The sequence below is a fragment of the Grus americana genome, chromosome 8, assembly GCF_028858705.1.
Source record: "Grus americana isolate bGruAme1 chromosome 8, bGruAme1.mat, whole genome shotgun sequence".
NCBI lineage: Eukaryota > Metazoa > Chordata > Aves > Gruiformes > Gruidae > Grus > Grus americana.
The window spans coordinates 6,218,772-6,245,286 of NC_072859.1; the positions used below are offsets into that span (position 1 = coordinate 6,218,772).

General features: G+C 44.7%; 2 protein-coding genes across 8 annotated transcripts in view; both read left to right on the forward strand.

Moving 5' to 3' along the window:
* The window catches only part of SOAT1 (sterol O-acyltransferase 1), a 30,701-nt gene extending 27,226 nt beyond the window's left edge, over nucleotides 1–3,475 (forward strand). For all 7 annotated transcript variants that reach the window (XM_054833830.1, XM_054833837.1, XM_054833832.1 and 4 more), the window contains one exon: nucleotides 354–3,475. In XM_054833830.1, coding sequence (XP_054689805.1) covers nucleotides 354–410 — 57 coding nt within the window. In that variant the 3' untranslated portion in view covers nucleotides 411–3,475. The remainder of the gene's footprint in view (nucleotides 1–353) is intronic.
* Nucleotides 3,476–4,950: 1,475 nt separating this feature from the next.
* On the forward strand, nucleotides 4,951–25,264 carry AXDND1 (axonemal dynein light chain domain containing 1). Its single transcript, XM_054834432.1, has 25 exons — nucleotides 4,951–5,047; nucleotides 5,539–5,720; nucleotides 6,065–6,165; nucleotides 6,765–6,891; nucleotides 7,232–7,317; nucleotides 8,378–8,434; nucleotides 8,558–8,663; nucleotides 9,407–9,528; nucleotides 10,010–10,150; nucleotides 10,607–10,711; nucleotides 11,341–11,461; nucleotides 12,068–12,169; nucleotides 12,742–12,908; nucleotides 13,757–13,820; nucleotides 14,255–14,489; nucleotides 17,200–17,413; nucleotides 18,042–18,135; nucleotides 18,857–19,065; nucleotides 19,630–19,726; nucleotides 20,704–20,814; nucleotides 21,665–21,808; nucleotides 21,957–22,088; nucleotides 23,275–23,366; nucleotides 24,228–24,379; nucleotides 25,131–25,264. The coding sequence occupies exons 1-25, from the start codon at nucleotides 4,951–4,953 to the stop codon at nucleotides 25,229–25,231; spliced, it is 3,159 nt and encodes a 1,052-aa protein (XP_054690407.1). The 3' UTR covers nucleotides 25,232–25,264.
* The last annotated feature ends 1,251 nt before the right edge of the window (nucleotides 25,265–26,515 follow it).

Genomic DNA, 26,515 nt, shown 5'->3' on the forward strand with positions numbered 1-26,515 from the left:
TGTGCTAGTTGATTTCAGCTTTAACCAAAGGTAGCCTCAGGCAAACTCTATTTTAAGTTTCACTCTTCTCAGTTAAGAGTTTGCTATAGTAAATGACTGGCTTCTTGACATGGTATGCTACTAGCCACAGCATTTAGCTGAGGTGTCAGAACTGGGGGTAAGGTGGGTGACAGGCAGATAGCTTGTGGCTGCAGCTACACTTGCGCACGCTGTTCAGTGATGATAAGAATAAAGTTGCAGGGTGTGAAAATGCAGTTTGATCTTTCCTGTTAGGGCTGTTTGACTTGAGCAGACCACACCACAGCTGGTGCTTTTGGCCTGTGACTAACTTGCTGCCTCTCCATGTTTTGCAGCCCACGTTCCTGGACTACTTAAAACCACGCTCATGGTCATGTCACGTGAAGATGTAAGAATGCTATGCTCTGGCCATGTCATCACAGAAAATCAGAGTTGTCCTCCAAGTATTTGGACCAATGACCTAACTCACTACGGACTTTTTCTAAGGGAAGTTGTGCCTCCTGATTATTGGGGAGAAACTCTAATTTTTTTAAAACATTACTGAGGCAAACCAGTTGACCTGGATTGCAACAGGCTTAATAGGCAGCATCCACTACGTGCTGTCCCACTTTGAGCCATTTCCATGCCAGTAAAACATTGAGCTGGAGGTGGAGTCTACTGGAATCTTCTCATCCAGGAGTCCCCCCACGTTGCTGCTCTTCTGAACAACAGATAATCTAGTCAGATTTGCTAATAGCTCATTGTTGGCATCCGTCCATCTTCCTCAGCCATACCTTTGCAATTTTTTTTCTCCTTTTTGCTAATAGGTTGTCTAAAAAAACTTCTACTCCTTGTGATCCTGTCTGCTGCTATGATGCAGACAAGTGGCAGAGAAACAGGATATTTGCCTCCTTGCTCTGAAAATAGCCAAAGTTTTCCTGGGTGGCTTTGAACTGTATTCTGTGCGTGTTGGCTGCCTACAGATTTAAGATGAGCAGAGAAAGAAGGGATTGTCAATTTACTTGTGGCTGTGTTGGAGAATCAAGTTCAGAAGCAGGGCACAGTGTGTGCAGTCTTTATAGCACTTTTTACACTTAAAATTTGTTTTCTCTGTGCTCATTAAGTTCCGAACTGACTTAAGGCATTTTTGTTCTCTGAAGGCCCTTGTGACTTGAGGAATAGTGTCTTTTTTTTTTTTTTCTTCTAGATCTTCCTTTCTCTGGCTCCAGATAATCAATTCTTTTAACACAGTTAACTTGTAAAAGAGCTTTTGCTTTAATTTGGCAGGTGCTTTGAGGTATACAAGTTAAGGCTTTCTTTAGTAAGAAAGATTTGAAACGCTATGACCCAACTGTAAGGAAACGCAATCGACTTTACAGGTCCATAGTGCTTTCTCATCCAAAATGACTACGCACAGCTCGATATGCCAGCACGTCTTGGTGTCTGTTGCCAATGTGTATTGTGGCAGCTTCGGTGGGAAATAAGAGTTGACCCAGTGGCTGAAGTCAGAGCTGCTTTTTTCATCTGCTGGTGTCTGCTCTTATGTCAGGGAGGATGTCAGGTGAAGATTGGTTTCCTAGTATTGCTCTCTTCTTAAGTTTTACTGGAACTGCAGCTCCCATAATTGGGGAGGGAGGGTAACCTGATGGAGGTACCTTAACTCTGGTCACAGGGATTTCTGAATTACTCAGATGTTCCTTATTGGTACTTTTTGGTCACAGCTTTTCCTTACTGACCCAGGTGTTGGGTATTACTGACCTGGCCTTACTGGCCTAGGTATTGGGTACCAGCAGTATTGGGGCTGTTGATGGACTTGTCTCCTGATAAGACTGTCTTTTGGGCTTCTATTTTTACTAACCTGAGTCAAAAGTAATTTCAGGAAAGCTAGGTGATACTTCAACTCTTCCAGGTTTTCAGTTTTCTGTGAGAAGGAATCCCACCCTTCACAAAGGACATTGTGTCAGGTCAAATTTGTCAAGTACAGCGTTTGCATATGTGGCTTTCCTGACAATATCTCCTACTAGAAGTTGTTTGTTGAAACAGTTGGGTTAATTTCAGAGGAAGGAGTTCATGTATATACTGAAACTTGGCAGTATTAGAGTATAAAATCCTGAAAATTAAATGGGTTACTTTTTCCTCATTCAGTTCGATTAATCCTAAATCTTTCACTCTACCTTTTGTGGGAGGAAGGGTTAGAATTGCTGGAGCAACTAAGATTCCTTTTCCTTTTCTAAAAAAACCAACCAGACAAAAACCCCCACTCTTTGGCCAAACAGCTTTGTCACCTCCTTAATACAGGATGAAATTCAGTCCAGTACTACTTAATTGTGGTGCTCAACCCCCTTCTGTATGGCTGTAACTGCACTCAAATAGAGTGTGACGGAGCAGGGACTTGGTTTGTCCTCTTGATGCCTGTGTCAGGTCTTGCTGCTGTCTTGGTGTTCTCAAAAGGAGAACAAATCATGGCGCTTTGGGCTGAGTTTTGGTGTTCCTCTCACGGCTGGCGCTGTCGTATTCCTAATAAAGAATATCAGTGTTTACTCTGTCAGCATCCTCAGTGTTTGAAGCCTGAGGGCTCAAGCATCTGACAAGCAAAAGGCAACCAGAAAGGGATGCTCAGCTGTTGGAACTAGTCTCAGGTTTTGACAGGTTGAGATTTTTAGCCTTGTAGATCAAGGCATCTGGCAACCGTGCTGTCAGGGCATTAACAATTGGGCTTACTTTCAATTTCATGGGTTTTTAAATTGCTTTTGGATGTGGGCTTATTTTCATTTTTCTCAAGAGTACTGGAGGGGAAATACTAAGTCTTTTGCACATTGCTTGGTTAATTAGAGTCAATTATACCACGTTTGAGTTTTCTTAGGCTGCGAGTGCCAGAGCTGGCGCAGTATGGTGTTCTGGTTAATAATGAGGATGCTAAGGTTCACAACCTGCCCTTTACAAGTTCTTAATAATAGTATACGCTGTTCTCTGTGGTTTTTCCCAACACAAGGATTGTGCAGCTTGCTTCCATGGTAACTCCCTCAGTTCTGAGGTGGGAAGCCTCTGGCTTTGGAATGGATGCCAGTACAGCTGCAGCTCCTTGCTCAATAACATCACAAAAATCAGTATTGATATGGTGAAATGCATCCCGGTTTTCAAGCAGATAACGGTTTGTTCTCGGGAAGGACCATGGCCCAGCACAAGCTGTGAGCAAGCCCAGGTGCTGTGTGGCATCCAGGTTATGAGCCAGCTGCCCGTGGTACCTCCCAGCCAGCTTCAGCCTCGTCTCTGTTCCCTGAAGCCATCGCTGCCCCTGCGGGGGCGGGGCAGAGGCGCACGGGCAGAGGACGGTCCTGGCACCAGCGGTTCCCTGTATGCAACCTGTGCTGTGTTCTGTCACGCAGAAGAGCTGTTTATAATCTACTGTATTACAGCAGTTGAAATATATTTTGCTATTAGGGGAGGAAAAAAAAAAATAAATATCGCCTTAGTCTGTTTCTTTCTTCTCGGGGGCTCCCAATTTGGAGGGGTTGCAGGAGGGTATGGGGGAGCGGGGCAGGGTGTAAGACATGTGGAATGCTCTGCTGGGAGGGGGGGAAATCTTCTAGAATGGGGGGCCCTGTGTTTCCCTGGCAATGGAGCCACAGAGGAGCTGCTGGGTAGGTAAGAGCTGACAGGAATGGGGGGGCTGGACTACCTGGGGCGGCTGAGGGCTGCCCTGAGCCCCAGAGTGCCCTCCCGCATGGGGCTGCAAGTCTCCCCGTTGGCAAGGAGGGGAGGGGGATGGAGAACAGCCCCCAGGCGCCAGCGCTGCTGGGTGGGGAGGAGAGCTCCTTGGCTGGGTGCGCAGGAAGAAACTCACACAAACCTTTTTTTGGGTCCTAAAAAACAGTGGGAAATGTCAGAGCTGAGGCGTAGGTGGGGTTTGTAAGCTATGTCTCGGCCAGAGGAAAGCTTACAGGTGTCCCTGCGAGAGGAAAGATGTCCTTGAAAGTGCTGGAGAGGAGCGGGGGGAAGGAGCTCATGGCTCTTGGAACAGACCCGAGTTTCTAACCTCTGCCCCATTTCATGTATATTAAATTGGAGCAACTGCTAACTGTACATCATGTTGGTGATTTCTGCCTGAAATTTATTTGGGCCTGAAAAGGGTTTGTGCACCAAGAACTTAATGTGCTGTTTTCCAGCTGTGTACCACGTGCTCTGAAGTCAAGTCTTGTCTGTGTCCTTAAACTGCAGCTGCTACAGAATGGTGCCATTAATCTTCCCGCCCTTCCCGGTGGGAATACCGTGTGCTGCCAAACAGAGCTGTTAAAGGGGGAACAAAGTTTTCTTCTGTCAGAAGTTTTTAGCAATTTTTTTATACTTTCTTTCCAAGAAACTGTTTACGCAGCAAAACAAGAAGCTACCTGACAGGATGATTCCTGGATTATACCTACACCCACAAATATATCTGAAGGGAAAGAAACGTAGTTCACCTAATTAGAAAAACATTGTGTACAAAGATACAGCTGCTAAGGAGGCCAAAAAGTTTTAATTACCAATAAAGAACAATATGTGTTGGCAGGGCTAGTAGGGGGTGGGGGGGAAATGAGAATTCATGGAGATTGCAAAACTAATGGAACTAGGAATATTTTTTTTGTAAGATATTGCTAAGAAGAAAAAGGGATAAGATTAATAATTCGAGGCAAATATAATTAAATCTCTGGCCCAGTTAGATATATAAAAGCAGCAGTTGTTCTTAATGCAGTTCGTAGAAGGAAAAACAAGCCCCCTGGGAGGATGTAGCAAAGCATCGGGGGCTTTTTCCCAACTGGTGTACCTAGTGTCAAGTGTAAGGAGGTTTTCACAATAAATAACAACAAAATAACTGTCAACCCCTTGAAGTACAAATATGGGTTTAATTCTGTTCCTAGATCACTTGTTACTACAACTTTCCTTGGCTTAAGCATTAAAATAAAATAGGTGTTGGCCATGCCCACAACTGGAGTGCCAGTCCCTGGACCGAAAGCCGAGGGAAGGAGATGGAGCGGTGCTGGGCACACGGGCTCCATTGGCGAGGAGCGGTCAGGTAGGGGTTGTACCTCTGACATCCATTCTTCTGGCTTCCCTCGCGCAGCGGGATGCCTTGCTGCGTCAAGTTTTACCCTTATTTAGGCATTTGCTGGTATTTCAGGGTGTGAATATCTGCAGAAAGCTGACTGCTAGTGACCCGCAGGGAGGGAAATGGCTTTACAGAAACACACAAACTGTAGTTGTTTACAGCTTCCCTTGGTGTTTCTGTATCTGAGAACTGGGCACAGTCGCGTGACCAGTGCTTTATCTCCCACCCTTAGAAGGTAACTGTTGTTCTTCACTGAAGATCTAACAACTGCTAAAAATCGGATTAGCTGCCTGAGTTTTAGGTAGCTGATCCTGCTTTGGGGTAAAGGATTAGAGTTGATCCTCGTTTGGGGCAAGACATCCTGTTCTTCTCAGCTCTGTAGTTTATCATCAGTTTTGCATTCTCTTTCATCAGCAGAATAAATGCTGTTGAAACAGTTCTGATGTGCTATTTTCCAGAGATCCCTAAGCTGAGGGGTATCCCAAGGATGCTTGACCACATCAGGCCCGTTTCTTCTTCCCTGGAGCGTAGTTTTGTTCCAGAAGAGGTTTTCCGAAGCCTGACCTGTGCCAGCAGCTCTCTCAACAGCCCAGAGTACTTACAGTCCCCACAAACCACCAAAATCCCACTGGGCTTCAGGGTGAGTGTGTTTCCATCTCCTGCCTTTTTCTGTCCAGCATCATCCTTCGCTGGGGGCGCGTATTCGTTCCCTGGGCAAAGGGAAAGTTTGCTGACCTTGTAAGATAAATTTATCGTATATTGCATCACTTTTCTGATGGCACCTCTCGGTGCAGATCCACATTGCTGTCTTCCAGTCCCTGCAAAACCTGCTCGCACCCTGAGGCTGTTTTGCTGACAGCGTTTTTTTTTACCCCCGAGACAGAAATAATGGTGCAGAGCTTGTTTAGACAGCAACCCTGACCTCTCCCACTCTTTGGCATGTTTCTCCGTAAGAAGTGACAGCCACGTGTGCCTTGCCTGTAGGGCTGCCTGCAAACCCCAGATCGGCTTTGGCATTATCCTAATCGTCGGAGCAAGTTCAGACACCTGACAGACCACCCTGTCAGTTTGACGGGTGCTGGAAGGTAAGCGAGGAAGGGATAAGGAGCCCAGGGCGCTGGAAAGATGTTAGAGCCGGGAACGCAGAGCTGGAGCTTGGTCTTTTCTCATGGTAGTGGCTGGATGAATGGACCAGCTGTCCTGTCCAAGTTCAGGCTGGAGAGATGTGAGGGAAAGATGTTTTGGGAGTAATAAATAAAAGAGTTGCTAAATGAGTAATTCTTGGAACCATCCTTCCAAAGGATGCCAGACTCACAGGGATGCTCTGTGATCCACGATTAAGAAAAGAAGCTCTTCTGGCTTTATCGGGCTTAGCAGGGAAAAGCTTTACACTTCTTTGTAAAGAAGCGACACTTAATGGCGCTAGAAAGTGAGAAATGTTTTGCTCTTTATTAGACGTTGGCTATGTATACGATATGGCGTTGGCAGCAGATGTCAAAAATGGATAGGCAGTGAGAGATTAATCTGCCTAAAAAACGTGATCTCACTGAAGGACGGAGTCCTGGCTGTAAGCCTGGCCTGGGGCTGAGCAGAACAAACCCACGCACGGCTTAGGCTGGCAGTAAGGGAATGGTGGGTTGCCTGTGGGGTGGATCAGTGAACAAGCTCTTCCCCTCCGTTTCAGGGATGTCTCTTACCTGTGTGACGTTGCGACTGGCCAAGAAGCTAAGAAAGCAACGACTGGCAGAAGCTCTTTTGCTGGGAGTTGTCGGGACCAGAGAGGGAGCCGCAGTACCGTCCCGCACACTCCTGTGAGTGCTGCAGGTGTTTCTCTGCGTGCCACTGACTGGCAGAAGGGAGGTCTTCATACATGTGTCCTTATCCTAAAATTCATCAGCTTTCCTTAGGCTGGCAGCCCCCCGACCCCCCCACCACGGTTGGGTGTTAGTTATTCCAATCTGCTTTTGGATATAGATTGTTTCTGTTGGGCTGGGGAGGCGTGCAGTGGGAATGGGAAAAGCAGTGTGAAAAGCCGCTACCTGAGCTTCCCTCTCCCAGCTGCCAAACCTGTGTCCACTTTGGGAAGGAACCGGGGATGTATTCACGTCTGTTACACTGATGTTTTGTGCTCTGTCTCTTTTCCATCCCCAGCGAGCAACCCTAGCAGATACTCTGGTTCCCAAGGAATTTCACATTGTGAAAAACAGGGGAGTTCTGCCCTTGAAGTACTTCGATGAGTGAGTGTTTTCTGGTTTACCAGGGTTTCTCCTCAGCTGTTCAGAGTGGGGGATAAAGCGATGGGAGGGTGAGGACGCTGCCCTGGTACACCTCTCGGTTGTGCAATCCCCCTGGTAACAACCAGACTGGAGTTAACTCTGCAGAGCAAGGTGACCCTCCTCTCCTTTGTCCCTACTGCTCTGGGGGGCTAACAGAGAATTTCCTGGATTGCTGCTGAAGGGGTTTCAGTAGTTGGATGTGAATGTAGAAGCTGAAGTCTGGTTTGATCTCTTCAGGCAACTTTTGGAAGTTGTTTTGCTGCTGCTGCTTTTTTTTTTTCTTTAAATTTTGGTTAGTTTCTCTGTTTTTCTTTTAGAGTTGCTTTCTGCCGTAAAGCTGGGGGTCTCTGGGTAGTTATTACTCTCACTTTATGCTTGTATAGACCTCCTGGCATCTTGAATCTGACCACTCTGGGTTGATTGTTTATTTTATTTTATTTTTTTTAATTTTTCAGGCTCTGAGTTTTGAATTGAGTTTACCAAGCCTTGCCCAAAAAAGGCTACTGAGACTCCCCTTGGTCTCTCCAGACAACTTACTAAATTTAAAGAAGATTCTTTCTCATTGTTCAAGGATTAAAATACTATGATTAGATGTGAAATCTTCATGGTTTCTTTGCCAACGTAATGCAACAGAATGCTGTGGTCTCCTGTGATCAGTCTCTGGGTGGGTGTGACGTGGGTACGTGGTGCTCTTCTGGCCCCACCAGTAACTTTTAAACCCATCGGTCACTTCTTAGCCATGTACCATGAGAAGTCGTAAAGGGAGAAGGTTCCTACAAGATTTTTGTCATTAGCGGCAAGAAGAAGGAGCTCCAGCTGGGGAAACAGCTGCAGGAGGTCCAATTCTCATGTTAGGCACTGGATGCTCCCACTGAAGAACAACCCTGTAGAACCTCCTCTGCCTCTTCAACCTTCATCATCTTGTACACAGGACAAAGAGATTGAAGGAGAGAGTGAGATCCTGTAGCTAGCACTGGAAGGATTGTTTGTAGTCAAGTTCTAACATTTGTGTTCATTTCAGTAAATACACAACGCTGCTCGAAGACCGCGAAAAGAAACTACGTCTGTTCCCATCCATGTATGTACCACCCTGCATGAAGTTGTTGCTGGAAAAAAAACCCAGCTGTTTCAATTTCATTTCCTGGGAAAATACCATAACATGCTCTACAGAATAATGATGTGCCTCTCTCTCATCTGTCAGGAAACCTTCTGGGAGGTTAGAGGTCATCCAGCTGATGGAGGTGATGGACAGCATGTTGGAAAAAGCTGGAGTAGACAAGCTAATCAGAGTAACGGGACCTTCACAGGTGGATAACTCACTTGTGCCCAAGTAACTTTCTTGTACCCAGAAAAATAACATCCTGTTTTCCCCAGTGTTTAACCCTGCTGTGCTTAAACTCCCTCCTAGCGGCTAGTTTCTGCCCAAGCCGGCTGTCTGTAGGTCCTGTAATAACCAGGGGTTTCCTCTCCTGAGCTGCTCTTCATCTTCGTCTGATCCACAAAGAACAAATGGTTAGCTTGCTGGTGTGGGAAGTTACATTTCTGGCAAAAATGCCAGAAAGGAATCCATTTGGCATTGTTACTGTGGAGGAATGAAGGCAGTAGCTGTCTCATCTCTTCATTGGGAAATAGGCTGCTGTGTTGCAAAATGGGCCTTTGGAAACCTTCATACACCTAAAAAGCAGATGTCAAAGAACATCTGTACCTTGCTTGGCTTTATTTTCTGTTATTCTTGCATGGTGATGGGGAAGGATTTTTGAAAAGTGTAGAGCGTTGCCTCAGCAGGAACTCCAGCTGGAATTACTGAGAAGCTCCCATGGATGTTGATGGGAGGGTAGTCAGGATAATGCATAACACGTTTGAAAAAGAACCTGTGAATGCACGCAGGATGGTTCTTTCCCTTCTCCTTTATACCTTTAATAGTGCTTTGTCCTCAAAGGGAAACCTCCTTCAGAAGAAATGAGAGATCTGTGCTCACCTCTTTCTTTTTTTAAGGAGTAGGCTGGCCAGCGCTCTGCAAGACTGTGACTTTTCTTGCCTGTTTTGCCAGCTGCACAACTTGCTGGAGCTGATGAAGGCAGAGCAGAACATCTACAACATCGTTTTCCATGAGCTGATTCGGCAGGTCAGCGTGGACTGCATGGAGAGAGGACAGCTGCTTTCAAAGCTCAGGTCACTGTTAGCCAACCCTTAATCCCCTTCTTGATTTATGGAGCAGCATTAGCTATTGCAGATCGTTCCTAATGTCCTTGCCCAGCAAAGCTAGTCCGTTGTGATGTAATTCGCGTGGGGTCCGATGCCAGGAGTCAAATAGGATTTCCCTGCCTAGTTAACAACCGAGGCTAACAAGCCTCTGTTAGGTGACCTGGAGCTTGAAGTCGGTGGCACTGTCACCACACTTGAGAGCCTGGGCACCTTATTGGTGTGACGTTCAGTGGAAGTTCTCACACGCAGAATAGGTGGGACTTCTTTCACAGCCAGGGTTCCCATGCTCAGATTACCACTATTTGTAGCAATTAATTGTTCCAGAGTGTTTAAAATCCCCGGTCCAAACACTCAAAAGTTTGCTTACTGTGCAGTGAAAGGAAAGGGGCTTCAGATGAGAGATCTGCACTCTTGGGTGGATACCCTTTTCCTACTCTTTTTACTGCAGGCAGAGGTACGTGGGTCTCCTGGAGCGGATTCCTGAACAGATGAAGACCCTCTACAAAAAAATGATGGCACAGCAGTTGGTTGACAGACATATTACAGAAGAACTACTCTATTTTAAAGAATCTGTTGGACAGCTGGCCAGGTCTGAATTCTGCCTGGTCCTAAGAAATTATCTCTATGCCCTAGGCTTAGTCCATTGATTTGGTTTGGTTCTCTAACCTTCCTCCCATAGGAGCAGGAAGATGGTGTTATGATTTGAAGCAGAGCTACAGGGACCACACTTGAGCCTCCTCACACTCTCACTGCACCCTTTCACTGCCAGCTGTGCAGTGTGGGACCACAGAATAAGAGCAAAGCCACCCCCATTCCTTGCACACTGGGGGTTCGTCAGTGGGGGATTGCAGAAAGGGATTGTTACAACAGTGTGCATGAGCTGGAAGAGGAGGTCTTCAAGATGCCTTTCACCTCTACAGCGAGAGGATTATGTTGGAGGAAGGGAGCTCTGTGTGATAGTGTATGGCCCACCAGTCTGGGCCTGTCAGAGTAGAGACTTTTGAGTATGGCTAAGTTGCATTAAGACTGTTCCCTGCTGTTTCAGCGAGCTCTGTGAGGTACGAGAACATGACCGCAAGGTGACCAAAGAAGCAGAAAAAGCTCAAGAGGAGCTAGCCGCAGCCATGTGGGAGGCTAAGGGGAATGCAAAGTAAGTTGCTTTCAAAGTTGAGTTTGGGAGGTTTCTGCAGCGTGCTGGTATCATTCTCTTGGGGTCATTGGGAAGGAGAGGTGAGGAATGATTTCCTTCTGGGGAAGAGAACTTGACTGTTTATGACAAATGCCATTATTTTGCTACAAATCCTAAACTCCTCAAAGGAATAGAATGCTGTTCAAAACTTTTCTGGTTTTCAGACATAAAAGTTGCATTTATTGCTCAGGTGCTGGCATTCCCTTTTATTCACCCCACGTTCACAGCTGGCGAGCTCTTCATAGTCTAGCAGAGCCTGCAGCTCTGAGGGCCTGTGGACATCCTCGGATATCTAAGAACCTGAGGATTTAGGTGCCTGGTATCAAAGTTATGGGGAGTGCTGAGGCAGCTGGATTCACTTACAGAGATCTGTATTCAAATTGATCAGAAACTCACAATGGAAATAGCAGAAAATTGTTGTAGGGGCTCAGGGAAAAGGGCCTGGGGATTTACAGGCTGTGTGGCATGTGACTGAAGAAGGAAGGAGGAAGAGGAAATGTCTAAGAAAAGCTTTAGAAATTGGGAGAAAGACAGTAAATGTGAATGAGAAACACAGATGCATGTATTTCATTGTCTTTCCCTTCTTCTAGCCTTTTCGAAGAGTATCGGGAGTTATACGAGTTACAGAGAGCACGACTGGAAGAGCAAGTTCTGCAGCTAGCCCGAGAGAGAGACATTTGGAGCTCAGCTGCGTACGACCTGGCTCTGAAGGTAGGTGCAGGAGATCTGTCGTACATTGCAAGGTATAAGCCATTGTAGCTAGCAGTCTTGTCCCAACTGCAGATTTCATCCCAAAGAAACATTTTTTTATTCAATACAAATTGGTAGTAACACATCTCGTACCTGCCCTGACCTCATTTCCTGAGATCTGTTGTATTTGATATGTGTGGTTTTGAAATGGAAACCAGCTAATTCACACAGCATTTTTGTTATGGATCTCCAGGTTCCATGCAGGAAGAACTTCTGTGAAATTAGTATTTCCCTTCAGAGATGGGTTTGACTAAAAAGTTTCCTATTCCTCACAGTTTAAAATATTGTAGCTGGATTCCTTACACTTCCTCACAAAGTATCGTTTTGGTTAATTCTGTGGTTCTTTGTTTGTGTGTCCCCCTTGTTTGTCATCTCCTACTTTATCCCATTCAAGTTTAAAATCTCTCAGCAGAACCTCTGGGGCTGTCTGGGAGGTCAGAGATTTAATTGTAAGGAAAGTGAACTCAACCACTTGATCTCCTTTTCATTTATGGTAAAGCTCCCATGTTGATGTCAGATGCCTCTCCTCTCGATAAAAAACAGGACAGATAATACCATTTCTTTCAGATAATAGACAGAAAACAGCTTACGTTGGTTCGCAGGCTCCATGTTAGTGGCAAGACACTGACCAACGTTCTCAAGCATTTCATAGTCCTCTTGGCCTCAAAGGTAGGGGCCTGTCTGTGATGGGTACCTGTTCAAAGTGTGTGTGGTTTACGTACCTCTGCGGTTCTCAGTAAAGCATCAGTACTTTGGCTGTTATTGGAACTTTCAAATCTTGGTCTAGTTTCAAATGAGCATCAAAATTTGAATGAGCTCTCTTTCTGCTTTTCTCTCCTTACTCCACGTCCCCCTTCCTCTACCTCAAACTTTTCTTTTTCCTATGTTTCCCCTTTTTCTTTATGGCTTTCTTCCCTCTCCTCATTCCTTCTCCATAAAACCAAAACAGATCCAGGCGAGTGTAATTTTGGCCTCATAGCTATGGGGCTGCATAGTATCTCAGTAGCATACAGGTAACAAGGAGTCAAGCTCTCAGTTCTGGCATGCCCAGGGAGGGTGAGCCACCCTAGTCCTGTCTCAAAGGGTTTGTGAAGGCTGTGCTGTGGAATTACAGACATTTCCCAGATCTCTGATACACACATATCTCAAAATAGCTAGGGCAAAGGGAGAATTCCTCTGACTCGGATCAAAATAGTCATGACAACAGTCCCTTTTACCACCCTCTTGTCCAATGGCTGCAGGACACAGGAGACTTGGCTGATCTGCAGGAAGAGACCGAGCAGTTCAGGGAGAGGTTGGGTCGTGCTGGAGCAGAAATGGAGCGTTCCGAGGAGTCCAGCCAGGGAAAACTGCAAATTGTCTGCAGCAGCCTCAACAAGTGGCTTCAGTACTTCCATTGCAGTGACTTGTGAGTGGCCCAGAGGGACCGGGGGTAGCAGTCAACTCCCTCAAATGTTGCCTTGTGACAGTAGGGCCCACTGGCCCAGTGCAAAGCATACACTGACTCTCAGGTGCAGTGAGATTTGGTGCAATTTGCACATCCCTCGCTGCTCTACTTTTCTGCTCGACACATGTATTTTGGTAATCACATCCCTAACGGTAAATCCAAAGAGATGCCGTGGGTTTGTGGCTGAATCCAGTGGAGCAAGGACTGTACTTTCCTGCTGTGAACCAGAGTGTCCCGTTTGCAGCTGTCATTGCCGCAACAGAATTTCTTCTGTTTGGTTAGGTTCATTTTTACTTGAATGCACACGCATTGATGCTCAATAGAGCATTCAATTCTCTCATATACAAAATGAGACTCTGAGAGACATGAGGTTTCAAATCCAAAGTTATTTTGTATGTTAAGGTGATGATAGTTTGCAGGCGTTTTGTTAGTTCATTGTGATATGTTAAATAAAAGAAAGCATAAATGCAAGTACAAAATGCAGAAATATACACAGTGTGTGCATTAACAAAAGACATCACTTTATAGATTTCAATCGTAGACTTAATAATGTCTGAATTTTCAATATGTGCTTGAATTTGAGTTTCATCTTTGCTGGAAGTAACATATTTTCTTAACTGACACCCCATGTTTGTGTTACATTGAGTGAGAGAACAAAAATCTCTGAGTAGGGCCTGGTGGTTTTTACTTCTCTTTCAATTCACAATTTATATCACTATGTGTAGAGTATATCTTGACTCTTGGTTTTACACTGGCTACTAAAGGAGTTTTTTCTCTCAGCTCTCATCCCTTCTTTCCCTCTGCTTTAGCTCGTCTCCATTGAATGAAAAGCTACTGGATGAAATCCTACAAGATATCAAGAACTTGATAAATGTAAGATTTGGGGGTGTTGGACATATTATTGAGTGGTATCTGCTCAGCAAATTACCATGCATTAGCTGAGCCCCATTGAGCATCTATGGCCACACGTCAGCTCAAACCTTTTGTGCTGAAGCTTAAGCTAAGAGTCTACACATGAGAAGTTATAATTGACCAATAACATGGTTCAGCTAGTGCATTAAACTTAGTCGTGCATTGGAGCACTGTCTGACTGGCAGCTCTGGCGACTGATGAATGATATTAGTCCATTGAAGTGCTCAGAATTGTCACCAATAAGTTTCTAATTTATTGTGCTATCTACTCACTGTGAGATCTTTATGCTCATGGATCCTTCGCACTTCTCTTACCTGATTTCCATCACCTTTCTGTTCCAGCCAAGGGGTGGTCCAACTTTCCGGGGCACGGCAGGCTTGCTACTTTTCTTTCAGATGCTAAAAGAAGACCTGCGGCAGTACGGAGGGGAGGTGCACCTAAGAAAGATGGAAAGTCTGCGGAGCGCTGCCAGCCTGCAGGAGCACTGGACGGAGCTGGGACTAACAGTGCTGAATCGACACCGGGACTTTGCTGGAGCATTGCCTCCACAGCACGCTGCCCTGGAAGAAATAAATCAAAGGGCATGTGAACTGTACCAGCAATACAATATAAGGATAAGTGGGAATAATGGTAAGGAACGACCAATTTTGCAGCTCAGTCTTTCCTTGGGGATGCCAGGAAAGTAGCAGGTAATAAAGGACCAGTTGACGTAATCCATACTGGCTTTTTCCAAAGCTAAAGTCTGCCCCCAGATATGTGTTAGAAATCAAGAGCATTCAAGGGATAAATTCCAAGAAACTTGACTCGCAGTCACACATAAAAAGAATATCTGAAATTTAAAATGTGATACAGTGCAAAGAACATGCAATGTAGAAATGACACAGGGAAGTCACGTGTTATGTTCAGAGGGAGTGTGGGAGGTTTGGGATTATGTGGATAATTCATAGAAAAGAAAATAAATGTAAAAAAGAAAGAATGGATGTTTAGAATGTAAAGTAAAACATCGCTTTGAAGATCATTAACCAGGTAACACTGTCTCAGAGAGTAATACTTTTTTCTATTACCTTATCACTAATGCAAAGTTATCTTAATCTAGATACTGAATTATCCTGATAATAAAGTATGTAAATAAATGTTTTCTTTGCTGATATAAAGTTATCATGTCCCATGTAAGATAACAAACATTCATTGGGTAATTTGCAACTAACCTTCTCAACCTTTGCCTCTGCAAGACCTTGACTCATGTCTGATTTCAGAATTGTTTCATCTCTGATTTTTTTTTTTTTTTAAATCATCTTATTTCCTTTCAGCAGACTAAAACTAAACTGAACATGTGTTGTCTGGAACAGCTGCTCATGTTTGCTAAGCTGCTTCTTGTGTCATCTTATTTTTTCACTCAGAGTTATCCTGTGCTTTTCCCTGCATTACCTTATGCTACATGTTATATATGTTCAGCCTACTAAAGGAGCTAAGATAGAGTAAGTCTGTCCATCCTAAGAGACAGCTAAAGGAATTAAATATTCCTGATAGTTCTCATTAGAAAGTGAGAAAAAGAAGGAGGACTGGGGCTGTAATTGGCCAGACACCAGCATGGCAAAAAGTTAACAGCAGATTGTCAGAAGCCTCGATAGTTGTGGTCTGAGCAAAGGGCTGGGCACCACAGCGCAGACATCTGGTGCAAAATTGTTTCAGCCAGTAAAGTCCAGAAAAGGGGATTTTACCTTATTTTAACAAAGGCTTTGGGAACTGGACCACAGGAAAGGTATTCTCTTGATCCACACAAGACAGTGTATTTTGAACAGTTTGGATTCTTTCTTGTATTGCAATGTAATGGGCTTTCAATAGAAAAGACAAGGTCTCCCTTCTCTTTATGTTGCATCTCTGGTAAGAAACAGTGAAAATGAAAGAGATTATAAAGAATAGGTAAGAGACGATATTGAGAACATGGTAATTTTGTCCTGTAAGGCAATGGCACTCAATTACCTGAAGTATTTCTCAATTACCTGAAGTATTTATTACCTTCTAAGATCTGATTACCTGATCTCAAGCAGCACGTGCCAGAAATACGAAGGGTTTGGTATATATATTTGGTATTAGAGATGCAGAGAGAACAGTAAGATATGAGATTGTTTTAACCAGGAGATATGAGAGGACTGTAATGAAATCTGTAAGGTTTGGCTTAAGGCCTTTGCTTTTATTCAGTCTTCCTCGATTGCTTCTTAAAGCCTTCACGGTGTACCTTCTGTGTGAGAATAAGACGGTTTTGACCCTGAAATTGGCACTTGAGGCTAGAGTGACCTCTCCAGTGAGCTCCAGTTAGGTATTCTCTTTGGCTGAGGACTTGATTATAAGGTAAATGCAATGACATAGACAGCTTTCTCAAAGCAAGCCACTATTTAATAAGGATCCAGAATACTGTGTAAGGGCTAATATGGCCAAACCACACATAAGCGATCGGAAGTGACTGTTCTCCCTCATCCCATGCTCTCCTGAGCCACCTCTTTTTTTCTTTCCTCTTAAGCTGATGCTGCATGGCAGGGAAACTTAAACGATTTCATTCCTACCACTTCTCTTTGGTCTCCTGGTCGTTAAAAACTAATGCCTTGTTGTGGGGCTCCCATCATGTGCTCTGAAAGGCTCCACCCTGCAGAGGGTAACCTCCTCCCTTTCTTACCCATCTGGACATCCCAACACTGCTTCATTGCACTTCTTCCAGTCCAGAGGAGAAGTTAACCAGTTCCACCCCACAGCTGTACAGTGGGGAACCAAGCCATGCATCAAAATTCTTGAAATATTTAAAAAAATTGTCAACACCTCCATGTGCATAACATGCCATCTTCGCTACAAGGTGTCATGGAGGCCAGGACCTCACCAGGACTGAAAGGAAGCTTAAACATTAGATATGAAGAGCAAACATTGTTACGTTTCAAGCATATTCCCTAATAAACAGAGAATATCCATCAGCATGTGCCAGATGAGTGAATGAACAAGTAATTTACTACCTTGTCCAGGCATTTTTGCACATCTGTGCATAATGTACAAGACCTGTGTCTTTGAAAAATCAGGTTGTAACTGCAAAGCTGTTTTAAAGAGAGTTAGATTAAGCCTTTATGCAATGAGGGAGCCAAATCTGCCAAGACAAAAAGGAAAGTCAAATTGAGCCCTTTTTCTTTCAGCTTGCTTTGAATTCAGTGCTTACTAAACAGTTCATTCCTAGTACTAAGTGTAGCCAGTTCCCACATAGGCTTTTCATCCTTCTTGGCATGTCTCTTTGAATCCAACTTTGTTTTTGTTGGCTGAAAGAATTATAATTAAAGGTTCGTATTTTCTTCCCCTGCAGGCACAGCTAGGTTTTTGACAGCCTTAGTAAGAAGTATGGAAGATTGGTTATTCAAGGTGCAAAAGCTGAAGCAAGGTTCTGGCATGCACGAAGTTGAGCTGTGGACATTTTATCACGAGATTCCTGCATGGCTGGCCCAGGTGGATGCAGTGATGAGCTGTATAGGCTCCAGCCAGTTGCATGAAGCTAAGAGCGATAAGAAACCACATTTCCCGTAAGAACAGAGGTGTTAATTGTGTCTGGGCTGGTCTTGTACATTAAATTACACTCATAAGAAGAGAGAAATGTTCTTTTGTGGGGACCCTGGTGCAGGAAACTGGCAGTGGGATAAACGTGATCAGCTGCAGTGTTAAAATGATTGCTGACTGCCTTTCATTTGCTTTGATTTGGCAAGAAGTGTGGAAACAGTTGGTGGCTTCAGTATCACTCCTGGAACATCGCTGTCTCCCTCAGAACTGCCACCTGCTTTGGAAATCTTGACATTTGAAGAAAACCCAAAATATGTGATTCATTTACAGTCAGATTTGTGGGGGCATGTTCCTCCTCACGGTGCTCCATTGTCTTTGGTAAACAGCATCAAGAAATAAGTTATTTGCAGAGCACATGCATAACATATATGTAAGAGATTACTTGCAAATGACGACTTTGCCCACAACTATAGCATTAACAAAAATGCCTGTGTCATGTTTACAGCATATGGCATACTAAAATGTGTTGTTTCCCTTGAGCTGGGAAGCAAAAGGTGTCTTTGAGACAGGATATCCTTGGGTCTGGTGCACTAGAGGTCACTTTATTTCTTCATCTGTTTGGTTTTTTGTGGGGGTTTTGTGGTTTTTTTTCAGGGTGGTACGTAGAGAATTTTTTCAGATGATTCAGCGATGGGTTCTGTCCATGAATAATGAGGTTGAGAAGAACATCACGCATCTTAATGAAAAAGTAAGTGCAAGCCTGAAACTGCTAGGGATAAGAGCACTATATCTAGTGTTCGGTGTTTAATTTCCATCTGGCCAGAGCGCAGTTGTGAGGAATGCTTGTTTCTCTTTTGACACCTTCTTTCCTGTTTCAGTTGTGGCTTTTGTCATCCAGCCAAAGGAGCGGGAGAACTCTTCTAAAAAATAGCTGTAAGGTCTCCTATACAGTGCAGGAGAACTCTTCTAAAAATAGCTGTAAGGTCTCCTATATAGTGCACGAACACAATTTTATTGTTTCATCTTTAGCAAGCATTTTCTCTGGAATGACATTGATATTTCCTGCTCAGAGAGCTCCTTTGGCTGCTAGCTGTCTGTAGTTTTTCTTTCTCATAGGATTGTAGATCAGAGACACTCACTATGCATTTTTTAAATGTTCTGTAAGTGTGGTGTGTGATTTTTGGTTTGTTGCTGAATTCTGGACAAGAGAGAGCACCACGTGGCTGATAAGCAGCATATGATCCTAAACAAGGACTGGGAGAAGGATAGATCCACAATAGGAAAAGATGTGTTTGTAATGGGAATGAATACGGCAGAAAAAATGGTAAAACCAAATGTTTCTATCATTAGGTCAGTTTGCAAATTGAATTTGGTAGGACATTGACTCATGTGAAACACACTGACTTCAGACTGCTTGGCAAGACCAGTCATTCATTACTGGTTTAGATTGGCTCTGATGTTTTGTGCAGGTGACTGAACTGCATCGAAACCTGTCCCTGTGGCTGGTGAATTTGCTGAGATACATGATAGCAGACCGATTGTCCTGTGAGTGTCCTCAGCGGCAAGAGGCAGACACCAAGATGGACGAGGAGCTCAGGCTTCTGAGGGCTTGTAAGCTGCAGCATGAAGCTGAAGAGCTGGTTGCGGAGATGGGCAAACTCTCTGGTTCTATAGTCAGGTATCAGGAGAGGCTTTTCAATTTCATCTAAGGGGGTTTTCTCAAGAAAAAACGTGTAGTGTGCTGAGAGATTGATCATGGCGACAGATCCCATCAGTTTGGTTGTCCTTGGATCTCTTCCCAGGTCCTAAATGGGCCTTAGTGGAATTTGTAGGGAGCCTAATAAGATAGGAACACCTTAAGAGAATGGCAGTGTCTGCTTTATACCTAGTACTGCTATAAAATATGCTAGCACCTGTGATTGCATGGGCTCTGCCCACACTACTGAGGGTGACTTCTGAGGACATAAGGGCAGTACAGGCAGTGACTCTGCAGTCCAGGTTATCTGGAGCAAAGCCTCCACCCGATTCAGGATTCACACATCCTCCGTGGGTTAGTCCAGCACTGTTGCGGACAAGATGTCCGGAAGGTAGTTGTATGAGTATTGCTTTTCTGGAGACTTCTCTACTGCAGAGGTCTACAGATAGCTCCTGTACCTTGCTGACAGCAGCAGGACCCTGGCTGAAGGGAATAAAGCGTTTGAGGGCACTCCTGCAGGGCCAATGACATTCTGCATCTTTGCAGCTGCTGCCGCGAGATTGTCAATGCAATCGTTCGAAAGAAACGGTCTGAGATGGATTTAGAAGCTGATTTTGAGCTGGAGGAGCTGAATAAGATCAAGGTAAAAGGTGCCTGTGTTTCCAGCTGTCTAAGTCTGGGGTAGATGAGACTGCATTTGCTTTATAAAAGATAGAGAAAAATACACGTGAGGGTTTCAAGGAGGAGGAAGACTCCCGCTACTCCAATGGGTTACCCTGGTCCCCCAAGTTTCCTACTGACTCCCCAGTCCTGGAAAGCACATAAACCTGGATCAGGTCATGTTCAGTTTTAATATTTTTGCTTACCCTGTTTCAGGGTACATATGTAAGGGCTCTCCTGCAAGATTTATTCCATATGAGTGGCAGTAGGTTCACCTCCAGTTTAAAGCTTGTCAGAGCCATGTACATCCAGACTTGAGTGGTGCTTAGATGTTCCTGGAGGTACTTGGTGCAATATACCTTTATGTAGATGCAGCTGAAACTTTTTGCAGTTGGCTGACCTACCTGCCACCTCTTTATTCTACACTTGCATATAAAGCTCTTAATTGCTACCTCTGTCATCACCAGTGTTTAGCCAAGCTTAGGCTGCACTTTAGGAGTGCAAGAGTTGACCCTTCCTGAAGCCCAAGGCTTCCTTGAGCACAGGACAAATGGCATTGCTTCAAGGAATGTAAGAATCTTCTCTGCAGGCATTGAAAATTCTTGTGCTTCTGTTCTGTGTTACCTGAGCAAGTGAAAAATTAACCCCTGGGATTTACACTCTGTTTCTCCCCACGTGGTCTGGGGCAGTGACTGTGACAGAGATGTTCTGCACTGGCCTGAGGAGGAGCTTGTTGAAGGAATTAATTGGTGGGAGTGATTAGCTGGTGACAGATACTGTGTCTGAAAGCTGGGAGAAATGTGTCTTCCTTTTCCTTTGTAGGATGGAAGGGTCCTGGTAGGTTCCTGGAACAGATAAAGACAGGTGGAATTATTTACCTGAGTGAATATGATAACAGCTTTTTTTTTTTTTTTCTGCTCAATAATCCCTGAATAATCATTTTCTGTTATGTCTTCCCAGACTGAGTGCTGTAATTGGATTCAAGTGTGTAGTCTTCTCCTTTCAGAGATCAAAGGCACTCCGGTCTCCTTTCTGGATTTAGAAGAACTAAGAAACCTCTTTGGATCAGAGGTATATATAGACTGCATTTGCTGTTCTAGGTTGAACAAGTTTGAAGGAAGGTCTGCTTCAAAACTTTTCCTTAAGGAAGCAGCTAGAGTTCATTTTGAAGGAAGGTTTTGCATGGATACCTACACACACTCAAAGCAGCAGCTAGAACTATGCGGTGTTATGACTATAAACTGGTTAAAAACCCCAGTGCTGCTTGTGCTGGCAGGTCTAAGGCAAAACCAGAGCTTCAGTGGAGCTAGGAGACTTTACCTCACTGGTAGATCAGTTCCCCATGGTGCGTGGTAGCTTTTACTTCACTCATTGGGGTGGACTTTGGCCGGAATGCTGGTGGTTGGCTTTCCCAGGAGATAAGGCTGAACTTCTAGTTTAATTCCTTATGTAGCTAGACAGATGTCTGACACTGCCTGTGACAATTAGATATGTTTTATAGATGGTTGGCCCAGCATTGGCCTAATTTCATATGAAACAGGCTAAGTTCAGATGATGAGGAAGTGGATTTAGATTTATTGTCTTGAACAACTTGTTTGCTTCAGTTCTGAACTTGACCCCCAAGCAGAATGACGTTGTTCATGACTTCCAGTGTACAGCCAATGCTGTAGTTCACGTGCTGCCTCTCTCTTTCTCCATGCCATGGCCTATACAAAGCAGGTATGCCACAGTGGGTCCTGCTTATGTTTGGTAATTAGCATATTCAGTTGTCATTTGAAATATATTCATACTCAAGACCTCCTAGGTGGCCAAAGTCCAAGTCTAAGTATGTGCGAGAGAAAGAGACCAGTTAGCTTTGCCTGGGTTATTTGGATGGACAAAAGGAGCACGCTGCTTACCCGATCCTTATGGTGCCTTACAGGAATTGCAATTGAAGCTTAAGCTTAAGGACACTATCATTTCTTCAACTCAGGAAGAGCTTGAAGCTGAAGATGCCAACAGCAGTAGGAAACCTGTAACAGAGGAAGAAATATTAGTAGTAAAGGAGGAAATTGCTATTATGCAGGTAACTGTGGTAGCTGCAATACGCTACTTTCCAGCAGGGCCTTTTTGTTTATTGCTCTGTGTATGTGATGTGAAACGTGGCCTTACAGCTGCCCTGAATGCCACTGAGCTAGTGGTATCTCCTGTTTCTTGTTCCTTTTCTCTCTCAGCAGCAGTCAGGTGCTGGTATGGATTATCTGACTGAGGGCGATGAAGCTACTGCAGACATGATCAGATGTGTCGGACATGACTCCAACATCCACCTGAAGTCTCTGAAGTCAGACACTGTGTCGGTTACAGGGGTAGGAGTCTCCACCACAGCAATGGTTTTAGCCTGTTGGCAGAGATTTGGAGCTGGGTTTTAGCCATCTACTCAGGCCCTGTTATGAGACCCCATTTAGCACTTGTGTCAGACCTGCTGGTGCAGTGCAAGGTGCTGGTGTTCTCTCCAATTCTTCTCTTCTTGCAACTTTTAAATAATCATTAGCATAGTTACCACAGCAGCAATTTGTCCTCCTGACTTATGCATTGCTGCAGCAGCCCTGGGACTTCTGTGGGACCATGCATGTAGTCTGAACCAGGAGTATCTGCAGAGACTGGAATGGTGAAAATGGTTTGGTGCTGAGCACATGGGAGGAGTTGAAGAGGGTTCAGAGATTCAGGGAGATCCCACAACAACAAGGAAGCAAGAAGTTCGGGTTGTTTTGGCCTCCCAGGTCCTTGTTTTCTCCACTTGCCTTTGGGATGGTGCTCTTTGGTGAAGTTGGTCTTCAGAAGTCATAGGGGCCTGCCTTTTTGCAATCATTCCCTGGCCAGTCAGACACCCAGACTGGAGCCTAGAGCTACAGGAATCGTGGATCTTTAGCAAACAGTCAGTGGATGGTCCCACTCCTTAAGTGTGCTGCATTGCTGAGTGTGCCTCGCCCTTCGTGCTTTAGAGGTGGGCAGCTCGTGCAGAGTGACAGTGGGAGACGCAGCAGTGCTTCTTTAGGGACTTTGATTTGTTCTACAGAAATTAATCCCTTGGAAATCACAATTGCTTTCCAAAGCTTAGAGTAGGAGTCTTTTAACAGTTCCCTTTATAGACAAACTCTGGTTGTCTTCTTCAGATGAAGAAAGCTGGCTTATGCCTGCTGGACCCTGCGAGGAGCTGTCTCTTTCTCTTTTCTGAATACTGTTTTATTGTTTTTTTTCGCTACAGCCATCTCCAACCTCTGCAACCCAGTGAATGCACCTGCAGCCCAAGACTATGAGCCAGTGAGACTTTCATGTCTGAGTCAGAAAAGCATTTTAGTCTATTTTTAATGCCAAGATCAGTTCAGCGCCTGAAATAGCCTCTGGTTTTACATGTTTTGCTGATGCTGAGCTCTTGCTTGTGTTGTGACTGTGCACTGAGACACTAGCACCAAACCAGGCACGTGCCCCAGATGAGATGTGGCATTGTTGGTTTCACCTTCACTTATAGAAGGTTTTGCTCTTCCCAACCAGAGAGAGATGACTGCCACCAAGTCGTTGACTCCCTTTTCTCAGAAAAGGTTTGAAGCCCTGGCAATGCTGGAACATCTGCAAGTGCAGCTCCTGTGAGTACTGGTCTTGTGCTGGAGGCATGAGTGGGGCAGGGTTTCATCCCAGACAAATGCCTGTTCTGCTCTCTGGTAAGGTTCTGCTTCATCCAATCTCTGTTGGCTTAATTTTGGGTTTCCTTCCTTTCTGATTGTCTTAGGCTATTGATTGTGATTTATGTTAGCTGAAGTCATGACCCATGTCAGCTCTCCTTCATCTGTGTGCAGATTTTCTATTTTGTGTACTCATGAGGTACATTGCAGAGGTACTCATGATGGTTTTCTGTAAGACTACTTAATACTTCAGGTCCCATTAGCACTCGCGGGGTGCTATGTGAATGCAGCTGAGCGCTTCCAGGGCCTGTTAGTGCCCAGGAGCTGGGTAAGTACAGCCATGCAATGTTGTGCCTAAGTGTGGGGAACACAATGAAGGGGCACCCAAGTGGCTCTGCGCAGAATCACACTAAGGTGTTTGGTAATGACTTCTTCCATGCCTAAGCAGGGTCGGGCACTCTGAATTACATTCCCTCATATTTTTGTCTGTGAGCTTGCATTATCCAGGGTAAGCCCATCTCATTAGCCTTGCTAATTGACTTGACTGTGGTCTGTATTTATCCTTGCATAATGAAGATCAGCATCTCACCCTTTGCTAGCAAACACCAAGTTTTAAAATTAAGTCAATTTGCAGGGTTTACATAGATATGCCATGAAGTCCCTTATAGATCTTTTAAAAATGCCCTTCTCCGAAACTGTAAATATCTTTTATAGAGTCAGTCAGTCATACTGAACGCTTCAGCTTTCTAAATCTTTCTTTTAGGTGTCCTGCCAGCAGCTGCTTAGATTTCAGGTTTCAGCATTATCTTTGCTTCCGTGTTTCAGAGAAACAGAGATCCGTGCTCAGAATGCAGAAGAGAGAGCTGAAGGTCTTGAAGAGAAGCTGGAAGAAGCTCTGCAAAGAATCAAAGAGCTAGAGAGTGAGCTGGAGAAAGAGGGGAAAGTCATCCCAGAACCAACACACAAAGAAGGGCAAGGTCAGGAGAATCAATATTCTGAACCCTCTCCTAGAGTCAGAGAGGGAAGCAATCTTTGAGGATACCTCATTCATCTCCCGTTTAGTGCAAGACCCTCTCCTCCTGGGCACATCCTCAGATTTTGTCTAGGCTCTTTGTCAGAGGCCAAGTAAGGAGGCTTTTACCATGACTCCAGATCAGGATAGAAAGAACTGCTGAACGTGGTCTGTTTTTGAAAGAAAGTAATTTTGTTTGGTTTTTGACATATGACACAGGGTCTATATCTAGGAGATCACTGTAATTGGCTTCATCTTCCTTGTGAGTGTTCCCTGTTACAGTCAAGAAAGTCTGTTTAGGATCACTGATTTGGGGGTAAAAAAGAAATAATGTTCCAGGTCCCTTCACTCTCAGAGGCCCCAGACCTCTTGTCTTTATAGCACAGGACACTTGCTGTCTCCAGGAGTTATTTGAACACTGCTGACCTACTGATCTTGCCCATACAGTGTGGCAGTGAGCTCCTTAGGTTGCATGTTGGTTGTGAATGAAAGCACTTCCTTGTGTCCTTTCTCAGCTGGCTCCACACATATATAAGGTGTGGAGAAGGAGAAAGAATGGTAATTAAAACTTCTTCCCTTAGTCCTTCAATGTATCCTGTCTCTTTGCCATCAAAGTGAGAGGAAAGGCTGATTTGTTAAGGATGTGATACCTTGGGCACATTTTAACTCCGTGGTATTTTTAATGGCTTTGGTTTGTTGTTTTGTTTTTCTTTCAGAAAAATATTTCCAAGAAAGCGTTTCAGAAGTCAGCACCTGCTCAAGTCCCAAAGCTTCTACCTCTGGCCAATCCAAGGGATCCAGAAAAAGCAAACATTAAAGAACAGCAGTGCCGGAGTAGTTTCTTAGTGCCCATTCATAGTAGCCTTTCATGCCCAATCCACTGCCGTTACTCCATAGCTACTACCCCAACATCTCTGTGCCATCTCAGCATTTGCACTGTTCTTCTAGCTGGCTCTGCCACTTCCACATCTGTCTTGCTTGTCCTCTATCTCCTCCCACAGCTCTAATAACTTTACAGCTTGTCTTCCTTGTAATACCATTGCTACCTCGACTTTCTCCTACCCACACCCCTCCTGCCTGCATGCCCTCCTCCCCTCCCCTTGCCCTGTGCTTGCCTCCTGTTTGTGTTCATCGGTCTCTTGTTGCTCTGTCTCGTTCAGCCTCATCCCTGTTGGATCATGCAAATAAGTTGTTTGCACCTCTTTCCTCTCGTATCAAGGTATTTTTTCTCAGTGCCAGCATGGCCTGGTTGTGTATCTGATAATGGGTACCTCCTTCATCCTCTGGGCTTCAGATGATCCGGTTACCAGCTGACTGGTTAGGAAGGACAAATTTTTGTTCGTCTTTTGAATCTTCTTCTTTTGAAGGTTTTGTCCTTCTTTCAGAAAGTATGAAGTAGCCTTGAAGCTGTGCCTGATCCTGAAGGCCTTTCTCTGCTGCCACAGGAGAGCTGCCTGCAACCAAGCTCACAAAATCAGATGATGCTGGTTCACCCTCTCTCAGTGTACCGGGATGGCATTTAAAATCCATCTCCCTGTGATTTCTGTGTTTGGCCCCTTGGCTCCCCATCCGCAGTAACCTCCACAGCTTCAACAGTGAGATGGCAACCCGAGACTTCTGTCGCTGTCGGATCCCCTACCTTGTGTAGGTATAAAGCTCTGCAAGGCCAGCAGAGCTGCCTGGGTTCAGTGTGACTCTGCGGTTTGATCCATTCTCAGTTTGGAAGAGCAAGCAGTGAAACTGTCAGCAATCACATCAGCTCAGACAGCCCTTGCCAACTCCCCCAGAGTAAATACTATTTTGGAAACATCATATATCACTAATCCTGAAGTATAATTTTGAAATGATGTTTTCCTTCTGCAAGGTTTTTAAGTGTAGTGTCTCCTGAAGGTAAAATGACAAGTTTCTGCCAGCTCCGTATATGTAAAAGACAGAAGATCTTGCTGGAGCCAGGCGTGTTCTTTGGAACTGAGGATGCTCTTAGCTATCATTTGCCTTTTCTGTAAGTGCAGAAAAGTTACATATTTGAAAAAAAGCTATGCCTGACTTCTGCAGATATGAGTGCAAATAGGTTAATGTGTGTGCCCTGACATAGTGCCGT

What these genes read in the sequence shown, in the direction of transcription:
- AXDND1 (XM_054834432.1), top strand. Translation starts at nt 4,951, where the DNA reads ATGCCCACAACTGGAGTGCCAGTCCCTGGACCGAAAGCCGAGGGAAGG. An exon ending in AGTTTGACGGGTGCTGGAAG is followed by an intron (nt 6,166 to 6,764) that starts GTAAGCGAGGAA and finishes CCTCCGTTTCAG; the next exon opens with GGATGTCTCTTACCTGTGTG. An exon ending in GAGGCTAAGGGGAATGCAAA is followed by an intron (nt 10,712 to 11,340) that starts GTAAGTTGCTTT and finishes CCCTTCTTCTAG; the next exon opens with CCTTTTCGAAGAGTATCGGG.